Source organism: Rhea pennata, chromosome 6, assembly GCF_028389875.1.
Source record: "Rhea pennata isolate bPtePen1 chromosome 6, bPtePen1.pri, whole genome shotgun sequence".
Lineage (NCBI taxonomy): Eukaryota > Metazoa > Chordata > Aves > Rheiformes > Rheidae > Rhea > Rhea pennata.
The window spans coordinates 7,969,682-7,988,030 of record NC_084668.1 but is presented as its reverse complement, the minus strand read 5'-3'; the positions used below and the strand labels follow the sequence as shown (position 1 = coordinate 7,988,030).

The 18,349-nt window shown below is 36.8% G+C and overlaps 1 protein-coding gene across 1 annotated transcript in view; it reads left to right on the top strand.

The window, feature by feature from the left end:
- MGAT5 (alpha-1,6-mannosylglycoprotein 6-beta-N-acetylglucosaminyltransferase) overlaps window positions 1–18,349 on the top strand; it is a 132,214-nt gene that overhangs the window by 63,748 nt on the left and 50,117 nt on the right. Inside the window, exons 4-7 of the mRNA XM_062579271.1 lie at window positions 3,736–3,812; window positions 5,602–5,691; window positions 15,793–15,864; window positions 16,443–16,604. Of these exons, the coding sequence (XP_062435255.1) occupies window positions 3,736–3,812; window positions 5,602–5,691; window positions 15,793–15,864; window positions 16,443–16,604 (401 nt within the window). The remainder of the gene's footprint in view (window positions 1–3,735; window positions 3,813–5,601; window positions 5,692–15,792; window positions 15,865–16,442; window positions 16,605–18,349) is intronic.

Here is an 18,349-nt window from a genome sequence, read left to right as displayed (position 1 = left end):
TGCTTTGTACAGCCTTCCTTGATATATATGCAGTTCCAGTCTGATTATGTTATCAATTCCTATTTGCAGAAACTGAGTTGCTTTTCCATATTATTGCTCCTCCTCCTCTTTCACTTTTACTCCATCCAGAATGCATCTATTGCTACATTTTGTTCTGCTCTGGACAGTATTTTATATAAATCGCTTCATGGAAGAGTTTGTTTCTGAGCTTCGTAGAATTGCCCTCGTGTGATGAGGAGTAGTGAATGAAGCTAAGTGAAACTTGATATAAGTGTCTGGGTGATCCATGGTAAAGGGAACAGGATATGGAGTGAGAAGCTGATAGGTAAGTTAAACCTTATCTGAATCTGTAGGGGAGGATGGGAAAAGGTGTTATATCTTGAGGAAAATAAATCCTAGCTTAGGTGGAAGTGAAGTGCAGTTTGTTGCTGGCAAGGAGGGAAGTGATGCCAGCAGTTCTTGGAGAATTCTGGTAGAGACACTAATACTTCAAGCATTTTTACATTATTAGAGATGATACTTGTGGATGTTAGTGTCCTGCATGGGTAGATTGTCCTGGGGGCACATAGTACAGTGTGCTTTGTGTATGTAAATCATCGCAGTGGAAGAGCAGGAGTGGGAGCTGCTCTGGACAGGCTTTGGTGCGGCTGGTCACAGGGGAGAGCAGAAGCCTGGGAACCCGAGGCTGACGTATGTGCCTTTCATCCTTTCTGCTAGCTGGCCTGGGGCAGGAACAGAGAGCGCTGGGAGGGCTGGCATGCTCCTTTGGAAAGTATCTGCATGTAGTATTGCCAAGGCTGTTTTGAGCTGTTGAAGTATGTGATAGGTACAAAATATGTGACAGTTAGATAAAGGCAGTTTTCATTCTTGTAAATAGTCTTTTACAGGAACTCTGGAGCACCTTCTGGACAAAGAACAGTGGCAATGTTTACAAATGAGATTTGTGTACTATAATCTCTTTCTACATAACCTTCATTGTCATCTCTGTTCAGATCACAGCCCATCTATGAGGACATGCTCCCTGTGCAGAAAATGTTTACGTATGACAAAAGCAAACAAATATTTAGACTACAGTTATATGTGTACCAAAAATGAGTCCATTCTGTATATCTGATGTTCCTCTCCTTCCTTTCCATTCTTTGATGCTTCAACATGCCTGTTTAAATACAATATGATGGAAGTGATTAACCAGGCACACTGAAAGCTTATGCTGTAAAATAAAGAGTTACGATTAGTGTTTACGTGCTACCCTGTACTTCAAGGGACTTCACAAGAAGAGAGGTTTTTCTTGACTATTCCTCTGTGAAATGGAAAGCAATCATATAGTAGCGTACAGCAGTGTTAGATAGACTATTCTTTTTTTAAACGGTGAAGTTTGTGGATCATTCATGTTCCATCTCTGCAGTTTGTAATGTGGGGCTAACCCTACCTTCCAAGCAGTAGGCTGGGAAGAGTAGCAACTTTTGAGTACTCTGCTGTTTTGACAGATGAGTAGCTGAAGGAGTAAGCATCAAGTCTAAGGAGGAATGGCTAGCTATCTTGCAGAGAAGGATTGTTTAGCCCAGAGCAAACAGACAAAAGGCTGCTGTTGAGTCTTACGTGTTTTCTTCAGTGGCCGCAGTGGGCTGTGCAGTATATGCCAGCAGCACCTCCAGCAGTTGTAGTCACTGCGGGGACTGCCAGTCCCACTTCTGCTTTGCTTCTTCAGTAGGGCCGGCCAGCAAACTGTTTCTTGTTTGAAGTACTGCTTTTGGGCAAGGACTATTTTTAACTGACATCATATCAGTGATCTAACCAAGGGTCAAGTGAATGGTAGTGCTGGCACAATGAAGTGATAGCAGCTGAAGATACTTTAGAAAGTGCTGTTGCAGAGGAAAAGGTATTTGGAATTCATGTTGAAATACCATTAATAATCCCTTGTCTTCAAGAGTTTAATATCAGATGGTCCTTTATCTTTCTGAAAAGTATTCATTAGAGTCAGATGGTCTATGGATTTTTGCAGCTACAAAATAGAAACTTTGAGTAAGACAAATGTAACTTGTCCAAATGCAACTGAATTTGATAGGAAGATTTGTATTGAATATAATTGCCCAGACACTCAGTGTTTTCAACCCTATTTTTGGTAGGATGTCAAAAATTGATCCTTGTCTTTTTGAGATGCCATTTTTATCCAGAAGTTGTAAGTTGCCAACATAAGATTTTCATGTTTTTTTTTTTCCACTTACAGTTTGTCATCTATAAGATTTAGTTGCATCACTGACCCATTTGTGAATTAAAAGAAAGTGTGCCTCCTACTGCATCTCTGATGTTCTAACATTTAGTATATCTCTTGCGTTTCACGAAGATGCCAATTTGACGTGCTTTAGAAAAGCTCTGTACTTTACTTTCTATTCAGGCTCGTGAGTTTGTAATTTAGTAACTGATAGAATATCTGTCATGGAATAATTGATAGGAGGAGAGGATAGAAAAGCAGGAAAAGGATAGGAAGAGAGAATATTTTGAAAGTGCTTACTGATTTCAAATTTCAAACTCATCTTAAAAACTCTTCGGCATTGTTGTTGTTGGCAGTAAAGCTCAGTTTGTCAAATTACTGTTGCTGACGCAGTGACTGCCAAATCAGTGTCGTCTTCCTGGCATACTACTTTCCCATCAGCTCTATTTTGCAATGTCTCACATTTCAAGTTTTATCTTTAAAAGAAGCTATTTGCAAAAGAATGGAAAATATTCAGCTAAATCAGGAAAAGTGTTGTCTATAACAAAATATTCTAACTCCAAACCACTGATCTTATATCTCTACACTATCCTAATGCTGTAGCCTTTTTAAACTGAGATCTGAAATCCTGGGTGAAGTTCTGTATTATAACTGCAAAAATGCCATAGCGTGATATGCTCCTTAGTTGTTGCATGGTTGACTTTAATAGTCTTGATTTCTCCCCATGGGAAAAAAGCCAGAATAGTGCGGGTGTAATTTAGATAGCTGTGGGACAGACTACCTAAATTAAAAAGTTCTACTGCTTGTGGCAATAATCTCTCTACCACATCAGTCAATTCTCCTGCCTGAAGGTTTGTTAGAAGCTTCTCAGAAGAAAGTCCCAGCCTGCAATTGGTGTGGTAATGACCTCTAAAGCTGTTCCTAGCCTCTTTTGCTAGGCTCATGTGCTAGAAGGGTTCTTGTTCATTTTCTACTCTTAACATGTTTTAAAACCCTGACATGATAAAATCTTAACAAAATATGCAAAAATAATGTGAATCACGTACAAAAATTTTTGTGAATTCTTGAGCCATAAAAAAATTTTCTCATGAGTTGTGATGTAGTGTTTTAAATTTAGGTCAGACTACAGTGTTTATTAATTAGGTCACATATCTGGTAGCAAGTTGCTGGTCATGTGCATTTGATAAAATGATACCTCTTGAAAATCTAGTGTCCATATTTAAGAACAGCTTACATCTTACAATTGTTTGCCAATTTTCAGTATGAGTTAGCTTAATTTTTTTTTAGTCTGCATAGACCACTTATAATTCAGCACTTCTACTGCAAGTTGGAGTTGAGAGCTATACACCATTTTTCTTCTACATTTTTTTTTTAGAAAAAGCACAGTTTTAAATGCTGTAACAAATATTACATAGTGGGACTCTAGGCAATCTGCCTGTTGATTCAGAAATATAAATGAAAAGATTCATTAGGCTGTCTTTCAGAACTGTAGGACAAGACTCAATTATGGTCTCTTTCTTTAGATCTCATAAATGGGGCCCAAGAACAGTGTGAATTGCCTCCTATGGATGGTTTTCCTCACTGTGAAGGGAAAATAAAGGTAAGCATAGCCTGTTCTTATTGTGCATTCTGAGTATTCTGTTAAAAATTAAGTGTTGCAAGAAGTCACTAGTCATGAGAACAGCTGAGTGAAGAAAAGAGGGTATTTAAGAGCGTACATCACTGCAGCACTCCCCACTTCAAGCCTTTGTAATACAGCTGCTGCAGAGAAACATAGTAGCATCCTATTAAGGCAGGTATAAAATGCCATACTATATTAAGTATATTTATATTAAAATGCCATATTATAGAAGAAATGCTTTAGTATTGTTTTGCTCTCATTATCTTAGAGCACTCTTATCATTATCTATAGACACTTGTGGTTGTTTTCTCTCATTTTTAAAAAGTGCCATCTGCTTTTTTACCTGTTGTGAGTCATTTGATGTTCCCCTACACCAGGACTGGAATTCTCCCTGCACCCCACTCCAACCCTGTTTCTTTTTCACTGGGCACTTCCTCCCTTCCCTAGCCAACAGCTTTGTCTCCTTCTTTTCTTCCCTTTTTCTCTTACAATCATTCTGCCTAGTCTCCCACAAGCTAAACACCACAAAGTCCCTTCCTCCTCATTGTTACTGTTTCAGCCCAGGGAAAGAAGTTATGTGGTGTCCCAACACAGGAGAAGCAGCTAGCACGAGATGGGATTTTGTTCTGTTGCAAGTCAGCAACAGGTGCTGGTTTTCATTGCGCAAGTTTCCTTTTCTGCTCCGTCTCCCAACATCAGCAGGGTCTGGTCTCTGAGATCTAAAATATTTTGGAATTGATTGTGTCATTTAAGTTTGCTGCCTTACAGGTAGAAAACTACTGTCTTGCTCAGAGTTATACCTTTTGAGAATTTACGTTTACCCCAAAATTTCATTTGGGAGGAAAGTGGGGGAAAAAGAAAAAAAAAGAAGAGGAGGAAATCCACTAAACCTGTGAATAAGTGTGCAACCAGAACTTAGGATTTGGTGTTCAGAGTTTATTCTACATAAATTTTATATTTTATTAATAATTATTATATAAAAATAATTTATTAATAGTGCGGTTGGGAAGGCTAAGCGTTGAAAGCCATCAAATTTTGGTTGGAAAGGAAAAAATAATAAACTTTCAGAGATGGAGAACTATCTTTTTCAAGGTATGTAATTTGAGGTCTAATAAGACTGCATCAGTATGTGGGGACAAAATTAAAATTGATGCTTAAATATCGTGATTATCAAATATTAAGGTTTATTTCTGAAAATAGAAATTAAAGTATTATGAGATGCATAAAATTTTTTTTCCTCTTAAAATGCTTGGAAAAAAATATTTTTTAAAAAAACTGCAAGGATTAAATCCCTAGTTTGCTTTTTTGATTAATTTTGACAAACTGACTGCATAATGGTTACATAATACCTCACTTGAATGTTAATATCTTAATTGAAGCGAATTATTTGTTTCTGCAGACATGGCAAATTAACAGTTTTAGTAACTGAAATGATTTGTTAAACTCTAGAGCAAGTGTAATAATTGTGGGGGAGGGCTATGAAGTCAACTCTGGCCACACTGATATGTGCGATTCTTGATCATATTTGCCTTTTGATACTAGCCTGGCTATCAGTTTGTTTGTGTAAATTGTGCTCCACACTTCCCCCAGTGTAGCTGAATGCAGAGATGCAGTATGCTGCAAAATGCTCATTAAATTCTTTGTGTCATTTTTGGTCTTTTTTGGTTGGATGCGGTAACTGGCTGCTTTTCCCTGTTATTCCTAAGCTCAATATGAAAGAGTATTTTAGTACTTAAACCTAACAGAGTGCATTCTTGTTTTCTTTCAGTGGATGAAAGATATGTGGCGATCAGATCCCTGTTATGCAAGTTACGGTGTAGATGGGTCCACATGCTCCTTTTTTATTTACCTCAGTGAGGTCAGTAATCTTTTCATCTTTGTAACAGGAACGTCATAGTACTCAGTATTTATAGTCAACTACTTGCAAGCATTTCTTGGAAGAAATCATAATTTTCTTAGAATTCAAGAAAGAGGAAAAACTAATAGAATTGTTCTCAAGTGTTTTGCTATAATTCATAAGTCACTCAGATATTTCTAGCCTGCAGAATTCTGATGTTAGTTACTGAATTGATGTGAACAACTACTGACCAATGAATCCCCATTAGAAATCCTGTTTATTCTAAATATGAAGCTTAGTCATAGTTCTTGCCTCTGGACACTTTTTCTATTGCTTTCTGTGTAACTCTTAAAGTAGCAGGAAATAGGAATTTTAGGAGGGGTGGTTCTTGGAAGTTGGGGAAGTACTTAGAGTGTGAAATAGGGTAATATATCCCCCTAGGAAGCATGGCTACTTCCTACTTGGAGACTGTTCATGAATTGTAGGGTCTCTTATCAAAATAAATATAAATATATCACCCAAAAGTTACCTTTTTACATGAAGTTGCAGATAGGTACTAGTAACTCAGGAGAATCTATCAGAAGCAAAGCCCAGATTTGTAAGTAGCTCAAGTGTTTTCCTTTTTTCATACAGCTTTCCTGTTTCCTGAGTTACACTTGTTTTCCAGGAATGGATTTTGTCACTGAAGTTTTAATTCTGAGCTTTTTTATTGACTTCTCATGTATGCCAGAAAAGGTTATAAGCAAGAGGTTAGGTGTCTGAATACGTGTTAGTGACATTGTAATAACTTATGACAACTGATGTTGGAGGCAGTACTGATAACTAATGATTTACTGCTTGCAAACAGCTTTGAGACCTAAAAAGGCTGCAGAATTGCAAAGTCGTATTAATTGTAGTTTCTATATGATTTGGAGGAGTTGGGTTTCTTAATTATGTATTTGAGGTTAAAACAGTAAGTGTTATTTTAAGCAACTTAGTTGTAATGAAAGAAAATTCTTAGTTTACTCAGCGCTAGTCAGACTTTTCAGGACATTGCTTTAAGAAGCAGTATAGTTAAATGCATGTCCATAATACATAGCTGAAGAAATAGAAAATTAGATTTTTAATCATAAAATTGAGTCATTACATTGCTAACACTTAGTGTTGATTTATTTATGGACTGTGAAGCTGGGGAAGGGAAAAAAAAATACAGGGTGACCACACCATTTGCCCTGTTGTTTGTCATAGAAGTCGGAGGTATGGTTTCACGATCACTTGACATTGATCTAAGTTTCTAGTACAAGGTTATGTTTTGGCATCAGTGCAATTATGTTTGTGTAGAAGTATTCTGTCAACCAGTTGGTTCCCTATATAGATGCCTCTTGAAAAGAAGGGTTGTCAGCTGAAGGTGAGAATTTACTGTCCTTACTGACATATAATTATTTTGTATTGCTATTAAATCACAATTTTCTATGACAGTCTTCTGTATTTGATCACTAATTTTGATAACTTGGTAATGAGGTTAGTTTATTTCATAACTGATCTTTCGGTTCATCCTCATAGTGAAAAGCGAGCAAAATTTGCTCCTAGTGTGTCTGATATTTCAGAATGCAGATGTTGATAATGTAGATACTGATAACCACCTTTTAGGTGCATCTGTTATGACATAATGTTCTCCCTGTCCAAAACTGAGAGCAGGCAGTTTCTGAAACACCCTGTGCGTTGACAAAGGGGCTCTCATCCCTTTGAGAAAGGGATCCAGTTTTAAAGGGTAGTGACAAATTCTGCTCTAAACATTCTTCATATTTTTACAAAATAATTTACTTTATTGGGCAGCAACTCACAGCAGCAGGCATCAAATTTGAATTGTTTTGTTCAACTAAAAAAGACTTTTGGGGGGATTTTTGATCAAACTTTCAGCATCTTCATGAAGTGGAGAAAAATTACCACTCTAAGCTCTATGTTGACTGATTTTATTACTTGGTAATTTCAGATACTGTATCATAAATGCATATACGTCAGTTGCATAACAGTTTTCAAAAAACTATTTTAATAAACTAGCATTTTAACAATTTGGCTATCCTTTCAGGAAATGCCATAAGTTTGGGGGCGTTTTCTTTTTTTCTTCTTTATTTTGCTTGCTAGTTTATTTTCATCTTGTTGGTGAATGAAGTACAAATGCTACAAGAGGATTCAGTAGGCTGCTTCATTTTTAGAATGAAATAAGCTTGCCTTTATTAGAATATATTTTTTAAATTGCCTGCTCTCTTTATAAGACAGTATCAAGTATTTTCATAAATATTGTAGAATATGTTTTAATTTTTCAGTCTGTCCTTGTACTCTAACTTATGACATGCAATATTTTGGAAGATTAGTAGTATTTCTTTAAACTCAAAACCAAGATATCTTGTACCAGATAAAATATCTAATGCATTAATTAAATGAAGTGTTGTTTTTCTAATTCTAAGTGCTGCCTCAATTTACAGAAGTGCAGTTTTTATTATTTAAGAGTTCAGGGATTTGAATTTTTTCTTCAAGCAGCAATGCTGAATTTGCGCTGTTTCTCGTTTCTTAATGGAACAAAGGTACAATACTTGATCTATGTATATATTTGGAAACTGCAGACAGTCTTGTGCTTTTTTTTGTGTGTTCTCCCATGACAGAATGTAAAACTAATATTGGCTGAGCGTGTTATTAACTCTGAGTTTAAATTCAGCATTCTTAATCCTATGATTAATGCCATGATTAATGCCCAGCAGCAGAGGTTGGAAAGCTTAAATGTTTGCGAATGCAAGCATGAAATGAAATTCTAATAACACTACAATGATGTGGATTTATGAGGTGTATTGGCTGCTAAGGGTAACTTGGAAATGCTGTTGCAAGAGTAATTTGTCAAAGTGGACAGTGATGAAGAATTGACAGTTTATGGTATGGTTGCACAGCTGAATGATAAATGTTCCTACGGAGCTCTCAAGTGAAAACTGCTGGCTTAAAATATTAAAATGTGTTTGGGTACAGGAAGGATATTAATGTTTAAGACACTTCTATTTTACTTTAAGATTAAAATATAGTAATGAGATGATTGCATGCACATTCTCCGTTTTAAAATGTATATATTAAATTATGCATATATCTACCTTTGTTAAAATCACTTCTACAGTCTAGCGTAACGAGCGTCTAGTGTGACAAGTACCTGTGTTCTTTCTTACTCTTTTGGGATGTACATTTTTCCTGAAGCAGTTCAATGAAAATATTATTTATTACACTCATCTAGCACTCTTTGTAAAGCAGATTCAAACTAGTAAGCAACAGAGCCCCTAAACTATGGAATAGAAACAGCACAGTCAAAAGCCAGACTGCTCCAGGTGATCTTTTCTGCAGACCCTGCACCAGTAAGAGCATTAGCAGTTCTGTTGCTTCTGGTTTACTGTTGACAGTACCCTTGCAGGAACATAAGAACCAATGACAGGTAGCTGAGCAGCTCTTTTCACCTTTTTCCTTGTGCCTTGGCTGCTTGGGCAGAATGAGAGGCAAGTGTGGCAGGAGAAGGAAAGCAAGTAGTAGTTTAGATTAGAACTGTGGCCTGTACAGACTTGTAGACATGCAAAATCCGTACAGCTTTATCTTGCTGTTTTGCTGCAGGCACTAGATCTCTCCTGGTGGATAATATGCAACGCTGCAGTCTTCCAAAGCACTGTAATTGTGCTGGAGCCTTTGAAAGACTGAAGGAGACACAAATATCCTGAATAGCAGAACCAGCCTTATGTGCTCTCAAATGGCAGAACAAGGCAGTGATGAGAAATATGGAAATTTGAAAAGCAAATTAAACTATTTCTGAAGTTTCTAGGTAGTTGGGATGTGTTACCTTTTAGTTATGATACAAATGTATCTGTTAAGAAGAATTATTTTCTTTTAAACTTACTTTCAGTTATGGAAAAGCCAGCTGCTTAACACTGTACTGCCATTTGCATAGTTGTTTTCATGGATGCAATTGCCTCTGGGGAGGGAAATGTGAATAAATGAATTTCTAGACAGGCAAAATGTATTTCATTTTAAAATGTCAATTTGCAGCCAAAAATGGCATTTTAAAGAAAATATCTTCTAGAAAATAAATGTTAGTTTGCACACCTTTCCCCAGCTTAACCTAAAAACAGTTCTCATGGCTTGCTTTCCTCCATCTGCCTACTCGCACTCTCCGAGAGGAGCAGGACTGCTGCTGGGCTCGGAGGTCAGCTAGGAGCTGCGGCGCAAGTCACCGCAGCCCCGGGAAGCTCCCTCTCTCCTGCGCTCAGGGGCTGTTACGGTGCTACGTGAATGCCGGAGCTGGGCAGATTTCAGTAAAACACCAGGCTTTGGATCTCCTGGCTCCTCTTCCAGATGCAAGCATAAGGATTGATACCCGTCTTGAAAGTGGATGTAACACTTCAGAAGACTAAAACTGTTCCAGAGCCAAGCTTCAAGACTCCTGTAGCTTTTGCATATTTGCGAGCGTACCGCTAGAGAAAATTCTTGTTTTCAGTTCTGCTGACTTAAAGGAAACAGAATACATGCTTTACAGCTGTATTTTTCTTTACACTCTTTCTCTTGCTGTGAGAGATCAAGTAGAAGAATACAAACTGAAGACAATTCTGTTTATGTTCTGTTTTCAGAATATAGACTGTAGTTTTAAGGCAAGGGGGAAAAAAGACCTGGAAATCACAATTATATAGGTTCCCCAAATCTTTGAAATATGGCTAGTTTGCTGCAGCTGATAATGTAATGTCAAACCAGCTTCCCTTAGTACACAGTTACTCAAAAAATTGGAAAAAACAATATTTTTGTCTGAAATGTAAAGCAGTAGAAGCTGGAACCGTAAGTTCTTTAGTCATTTAATGTATATCCCTGAGAAATTGAGATGATAACCATATTCGGTACTTTATCACCAAATCATCGTTCCTTTCCATTAGCATATTGGCCTGTACTGGGGAGATCGAGTACTTTGGTTTGTGATTTGGGATTGATCTGGATTGATCCATTTGGGATTGACACTGGATACCTAATAGCAGCACTTCACCGTGGATACAGTTACACTACTGCAGTAACACCGCTCACCTGCTGTGCATAGGAAGTTGCTTTAGTTTCTCTGTATATGGTCTGCACCTGCTTGGCAGAAGAGGTGAAAATGAAGACTACCACAGGTCACAGGAGTCAGTATCCTTCAGCTTTTGCAAAATGTTTATTATTGCATTTCTGAGGAAGAACTATTGTAACAGATATTGTAACAGATATAAACCATACTCTCCTAATTTGTTTTGGGGAGTGGTTTGTGGATGTTCAAGGGTATTTTGTTTGAGGTTTTTTTGTTTGTTTGTTTTTCTGTTGTTAGTTATTTGACTTACCAGCAAGCTACATAAAGGTAAATGCTCTGTGAGAGTGGATTGCTTCTGATATAGGACTAGAGGACTCTAATTTCAGTTTAGACAGAACCCCAAAATGGTTCTGTACCTCTGCTTTTCACTAATATGTGGAATCATGTAACGCTTAAATTCTGGACTTCCAAAGTACTATGGAACCTAGCCTTAGCTCCCTGTGCTCTAGACAGCACTATGTCTACAGTGATTAAAAAACTGGCAGGAAGACTTGAGTCTCCAGATGGACCTAGTCTCTTGGGCATGATCAAAGACTACCTAATGTGTTTGATCACCATTGAATTCAACACTGGGTACAGTGGCACGGCTGCTTTTAGTCAAAAATATGACAGGGGAAGATAAATGCAGCTTTTCTGAATACTAGCTTAGCCTTTAGATCACTCATCCAAAAAAGAGGCAGTCTTCAAATCTGCAGATTCTGCTTGGTAAGAATCTTCTTCATCTGCTAATCTGTAGTCTAGAATCATATGGGGTACTCTATCCTTCGCATTAAATCGTGGGAATAAAACATAACAGTTGCTGTAGAGTGAATAAGCTAGGGAAAGAACTGATGCTAACCCAGAGAGAGAGAGAGAGAGAGAGATTCCCTTGGAAAGGGGGAGAGGAGTCCTGGTTCCTTTTTCAGGAACTTTTCTGTCTTTTGCCTTAAATCATCAGATAAAATGCACAGTCAAATTAAAGAGCAGGATCTAAATGAACACTATTCTCCTCTTCCTCTTGCTCAAATTTGTGGCTTATTGCTGTGTGAATATTTCTTACGTAGACAAATACAAGGCTGAAGTGTTTCTACGTTTCTTACAGAGATTTAATCTGGACACACTTTACTGTTAAAATAATCCTTTCTATCATCATTACCAATGCAAAGGAAAACATCCATAACAGTAGGGAGCAAGTTTGTAACTTCATACTGTAGCCCTAAGCCCATGCTATATCATATTCCTGTGTATCATCATATGCATATATGTGTGTGTGTGTGTATACATATACATGCACACTTCTTCCTCTGTACATTTTATTTAATCATAAGGATGCCTGGAGTCCAGGACAAAGTATGCTCTAATGTTATCACATTCCCTGCAAATTTTTTCTGTCATTAATTGGATGTTAGGTACAATACAAAATCAGCAAAACCAACAATATTTATTTTTTTCTGTGTCCCTATTCTGCCCCTCATGTTCCCTCCCATGTCCTTATCTCATTCCTTTCAGATTCAACAGAACCTGATAGCCTTGGCAGATTAAGCTTTTTAGGTGCTTTGGGAGCAAGGAGGAGAGGCAAGTTCCAAGCATGAGGGATTCTCACAGAGCAGGCGTCACTGTTAGTGCTTCTTTATCACCTAAGGCCAAGGGGATTGTTTGAAGAACTCCATTCAAGCATATCCCAGCAGTTTTAGGAATTCCTCACCTTTCTCACCACATCCATATTTGGAATTTAGTATCTGCTGAAATGAAAACTAGCCTGTACTTGTCTTGCATCAATGCAATGCAAAGTAAAATGAGTTATCATTGATGTTTGCTAGGAGAAAGATCTTTTCATGAGTGTTATGCTGTACTTTATTCAGTGAATATAGCACTCACCTTTGCATTCAAGGAAGTGTAAACCTGAGAAGACAACTGTGGGACTTGCTGTTTAGAAATGATGAGTACAGTTACAGCCTGATATAGGCCATGTTTGGCAATGCAAGGCAATCGGGAATATAACTTGACCTCTTAGGTTTTATATTTAGTTACAGGAATCCTTGTGAGGTGCTTTATATGAGAAACCTTGAAGCCATAAGAATAAATGGCAGCATGCGGATCTTAAGAAAAAGATAACTTTCCAGGTCATAGGAAGCTCTGATGGGACACTGGCCCCTGCAAAGAGCTGCAATTAGAGTTCCTGGTAGTTCCTAGGGTCCGAGATACTGCATGTCCTGGGTAGGGAATGCTTAACGCGGTGTGAGTGAAGGAGTGTGGGGCAAGAGAGGAAGGCAAAGCAGTGAAAGAGCAGAAAGTTGTTGTCTTGACACAGGCCAATGATATGACTGTTTAGATTATTTTTATCTGTCTTCCGGAGATGATGCAATAAAACTAGTATGTGTATTGCACTGCTGTGTATCATTACATGAGGCTAGATAGAGAGGAGTGCAAAGGTGTTCACCTTGCTGCTCACCGGGGTTGGTGTTAACTATTACCTTTAATTCTGTCACCACATGTTAAGCACAGTTTCTTTACAGGCTCTTTAAGAGGACAGTCTTCATTGAGGCTTTGTACATCTATCATACTACTGTAGACCATAATTGTACACCATGCAGTACAAAAAGCCTGTTAAAGAGTTTTACAACTTAGAACGTCAGTGATTGAAATATATATAAAAATAAATTGCTGTTATTTTGGAGGGGAGCGGCTGTAAAATCTAGTGGCATGCTGGGTCTCCTGTGTAAGTGATATAAAATCAACACACTTTTTAATTCTATAAAGGAACCTGTGTATTCTGTCACTTCCTTTTTTCTGTGGTTCAGTAAAAGCTACCTCTGAAGTCTTAGGTAACTTGTGTAATTGGGTAGTTTGAAATCCTCTCTCCCTTTCTGGAGGCATACATACTCCTGATCTTTATTGCTCAGCAATACCTGAAAATCACTGTTGAAATAATCCCTGTTCAGCTAATTTGTCAGTCAGAATTCTGCTTCTCCACCCATATTTTCCCTTGAGTCACTAAAATTAAGTTAATAGGATTTTTGTCATCTTCCCCACTGTATTCCAGACCTGTATTCTTCATCTTTGCTTTCCAGGTGCTTTTTTGATTATTATCCCCACTCTTAACTGTTCTCAGGTTGAGAGCCATTGGCTCATAAAGATGAGCAGAATTCTTTTCCTCTTCCATAAGAGAAGACCGTATGTATTCTTCCTATTGCATTTATCAGTCTTGAAAATTATGAACAACTGGCATACTGTAGAGAATATGTATTTAAAAATTTTCTGATGAGTTACGTTGGTCTTGCAAATAATAAGAAGAATTGACTAAAATATCAGTAAGGAAAAGTGAATTCTAGAACAACTAGACAGTGTTACTACTTTCAAATGGCCTTCTGAAGTTTTTATTTCTGGATAGAATTCCTGTAATTTAATATAGACTATAGGGAATATTTCTGAAATACAAAAAGACTTTATTTTTCTAACAGTGAGATGAGTTGCTGGTGGTCCTTGGTAGCTCTGAAAAATACTCTATTCCTTTTGGATTCATGATTGTGCAATACGAAATACGTGAAGCCAGAAACGAGATGTACAGTGGTGCTTAAAATATCATGTCTCAGTACAGATCAATTTTAATGCTCAGAACACTTTCCTGTGGACTTAACATTATTCATACTACTAAAAAATAATACAGAGATTGGGACTGAGCATGATTTATAGTATGGAGTTTACAACTCTTTTCTACTGGTGATTCCTTAACTCATACTAATTATGCATATTAATTGCTACAATTTCTAGTGTCTTTCCAGAGTTGGGGACCAGTGAAGAGTCACAGTTCAAATGGGGTTGATCGGGCCTCTACTTTCAAATGTTTTATTAAATATACTGGATAACTTAAGCATTGCATTCAAATTAATGTTTTGTGTACGATTTGTCTGAAGAACATTAAAGAAGCATCAAGCTTAATTAGGAAGTTATATTTTCTGATTTTTTTTTTCTTTCTTCATGGGATTGGTCTTCTAGGCAATCATTTGGTATGGCTAAGCTTTTAATGTCAAATATCTTAGGCTTATTGTAGTGTAATTAAGCTAAAATTGTATTTTGACATGTCTATGACTGGAGGAACCGTAACAGCATTTTTGAGTCCCGATTCCCTGAAAGTTGTGAATATAATTGGTAGCAGTGGTATATCTTAGCTATACATTTTTATTCTCCCTTTCTACTGTATACTTATATTTGTGTTGTGCTTGCATGAGCTGGCCTCCCAGAGTGAGATTCCTTCTTTCCAAAATTGAATGGACCAATTCCCTAAGGCTTCTACAAAGCAATGAGATTCCTAGGGAGATGAAGGGAGAGTGCGGGAACTTTCTGGGACTTGCATCATATGATATTTCTACCCTAACTAGTTATTATAGTTTTTTTTTGTAGCAGATAATATTCGAAATAATGTTTCTCTAAGAATTATTGTTATGGATTCTTGTGGATTCTACTATTTATGAGAACCTTCCAAAGAGGATGTTCTGACATTTTTGCCTTCTGTGTTTCAACTTTTTGTCTGGATTGCTAACAAGAGAAATCAAATCTACAAAGCAGAACTCTAACCCTTGGTTTTTGTTAGTCTTTGCCTTTTTATAAAGGTACTTTATAAAGGGAGCTAGGAAATGTTGCAAAATATATATATATATTTCTAATAACTGGAAGCATAAGAAGCTCACTGCATTTTGAAAACAAGACCATTTAGAAACCATATTTGTAGCATTTAATAGCTGACCGATATCTTGAAAAGCATTCATCTCCTATATTCATTGTCATGAATGAATATCTAAATGCTGCTTTTGGTTGCAAATTATAAGGTTAAAATTGTATTGAATTGCAAAGAGTCCTCATATGCTTTTTGTAGAAGACAGATTGCAAAAAGTGGTTTTATCTTCTGCTTGCAATGACTTACTAATCTGATGCCTTATTTGAGCCATGAAAAGGTGAACTATAAAGGCTGTAAGATAGTTTGATAAATCAGCTGAAAGTAGAACAGAATGGTTGATATTCCTTTCATTGTTCTACAGGTTGAAAATTGGTGTCCTCGTTTACCTTGGAGAGCAAAAAACCCTAATGAAGAAGCTGATCAAAAAACAATGGTAAACAGCATTAAAACACGTATTCGAACGTTGCTTATCTAGTTTAGATACAGGCTGTCTCATCATGTAGAACCCGTTATTCTTCGATCAGTCTAGCTTTAAAGGAACGTTACTTTTAAAAGTTATACTCTGTTAAGTGTTTTTTCTTGATGGTATTATAGCAGGCTTATGAAGATTCATAATATGTATGATGTCTAGAGCGTTTTTTTCTGAATTTATATTGTATTTCAGAGATACTGTAACCTCATTTTGCAAACACATGACCAAAACCAAATCTTATATTGTTGAAATAAATCTCTTATGGATAAATGTAAATGTATTCTGGGGCTACCGCATGATAACATAAAAAAAAAAAAAAACAGTAATTTATGTAGCTTAGCTATTTCTAGCCAAGGATTTCTTAAATAATTGAAATAAAATCTCAAATTCAGTGTAAGAAACCTATCTTGTTTTCTTTATTTTTTAAACTGAGGAGTGTGAAGCATAGAGTTCTCATCTGGGAAGCTTTGTGACTTCCAGAAAGTACACTACTTAATCAATAAAATAAGTGTTTTTCTTTTTTTAATGCTTTACTGAAGGCTGAAATTCGTATAAACTTCGATTATCTGTACAAAATGATGTCAAGACATGAGGAATTCAGGTGGATGATGTTACGCATCAGACGGATGGCTGATGCCTGGATTGAATCAATTAAATCACTTGCAGAAAAAGAAAATTTAGAGAAGAGAAAACGAAAAAAGGTAAGTTAAAACATTTTTTCACTCCTGGCACATACAATCGTTCGGGCTCCTTTAAATGTCTTTTTTCCAAAAGTAACTTTGTAGTGGAAATATCAAATATGTCTAAAAGGCTTGTGTTTGTACTTGTGCTTCTTTTCAAGAAGCATTTTACTATTTAAAAACCCCTTCTCAATGGGCTCCTGTTTATAAATAGCTTTGTATATTTTCAGAGACTCATTTTTTTTGAATAAGTTTCCTAACCTCCATATTTTTGGATAAAATGGAGACTACACAGAAGTTTTGAAAAGGAGAAACTTTTCTCAGAACTGACTACAGACTGATGAAAGTGGAGTGTTTTATGTACTCATAGAAGATAACAGTTGTACATCTCTACTGTTCAAAACTGATACGTTAGTGTCTTCGTTGAAGTTCTGAATAGACTTAAAAGTTGGCCACAATTTTGGATTGGATCTATTTGTAGACCTTCTCCTGTAATGAGTCCAATTTAAAGACCATAAGACTCTTGAACTCAAAAGTTCAGTTTTATTTTATATTTTTTAAATCCTTCTTCTTTTTTAAAGTAACCTCAACTAGGTAAGAGAAGACAAAATCAAAAAAGTGGAAGTTGTGAACGCAACTGTTTCTGTTTCTGCCTTGTTCTTAACTGGAGCCAACTTTGAGTCCAGTTGTGTTTCCACTTTTCTTAAGCCTGGCTGGCTGCTGCTTGGCTCCCAGCTCAAGAATCACAGCTCCTGCTGGAGGTCTGTGCCCTGTTTTGTAGCCATCATGTTCATCACACCCTATGCTTTCTGTCTTTGAGCAGGCTTAACCGCTCTCAAGGAGCAACCCTCCTTGTTGAAGCAGCCATCCAGCCCTTTCTTGTTAAAGGAGTATAATGTCTGAGAACGAATGAACTCAAGTAGTAGTACTGTCTTACACAGGTGGTTTGATGGGATGCTCTAATACCTACTGTTTTAGCAAAACAAACAAACAAAAACTATTTAAGGTTGCTGTGTAAAGTGTAAATTCATTTTCATGTGGCCAGTTCTATTCTGGGAGCTGCACAAGGTTAGAATAAAATGGTTTTTGGATGTCTCTTCTTTAGCGTGAAAGAAAAAGATTTAGGTGCTTTGATTTTTTTGTTGTTTTGTTTGATACTGTATGTATATATTATTGTAATATGTAACAGTCCAGGTATGTAGTGAAGTATTTGGAACCCAGCTTGTGTGCTATGTTACAAAGGCAAGCACAGACTTCAAAAAACATCAGAGAAAACTCTCCTCCACTGGCAATGAAGAGAAGAGTTTGGGAAAGCACCATTACTCTTTTGTAGTCTTTCTGAGTTCATAATGGCTTGTTCACAGCAGCATAACCTTAATTACTCTGTTTTGTTGCATGAGCAAATACATCCTACATGAGACTATAAATGGTTATTATATCAAAATAAGCTAATATGAACCATCGTTTCAATGCAGCATAATAATTTGTTTTGTGAATAACTACTTTTTTGATGTTTTGTTTTTGTTTACTTACTGATCTAGTGGTGTATAATAGTCCAAAGCAATGTGAAAATGTTCTTATCATTGCCGTTCTAGATATCCACACAGTTAAATTGCAAGGTCTCACATTAAGGGGATTTTGGGGTGTGGGGTTTTTTGTTGGAGGAGGAGCCTGGCCACGGCTGAAATTTAAGAGAAAATGCTATGAGGTTTGCTAGTTGCATGTTTAATGTCAATAACTCTCATGTACAACTTTTTTTTTTTTTC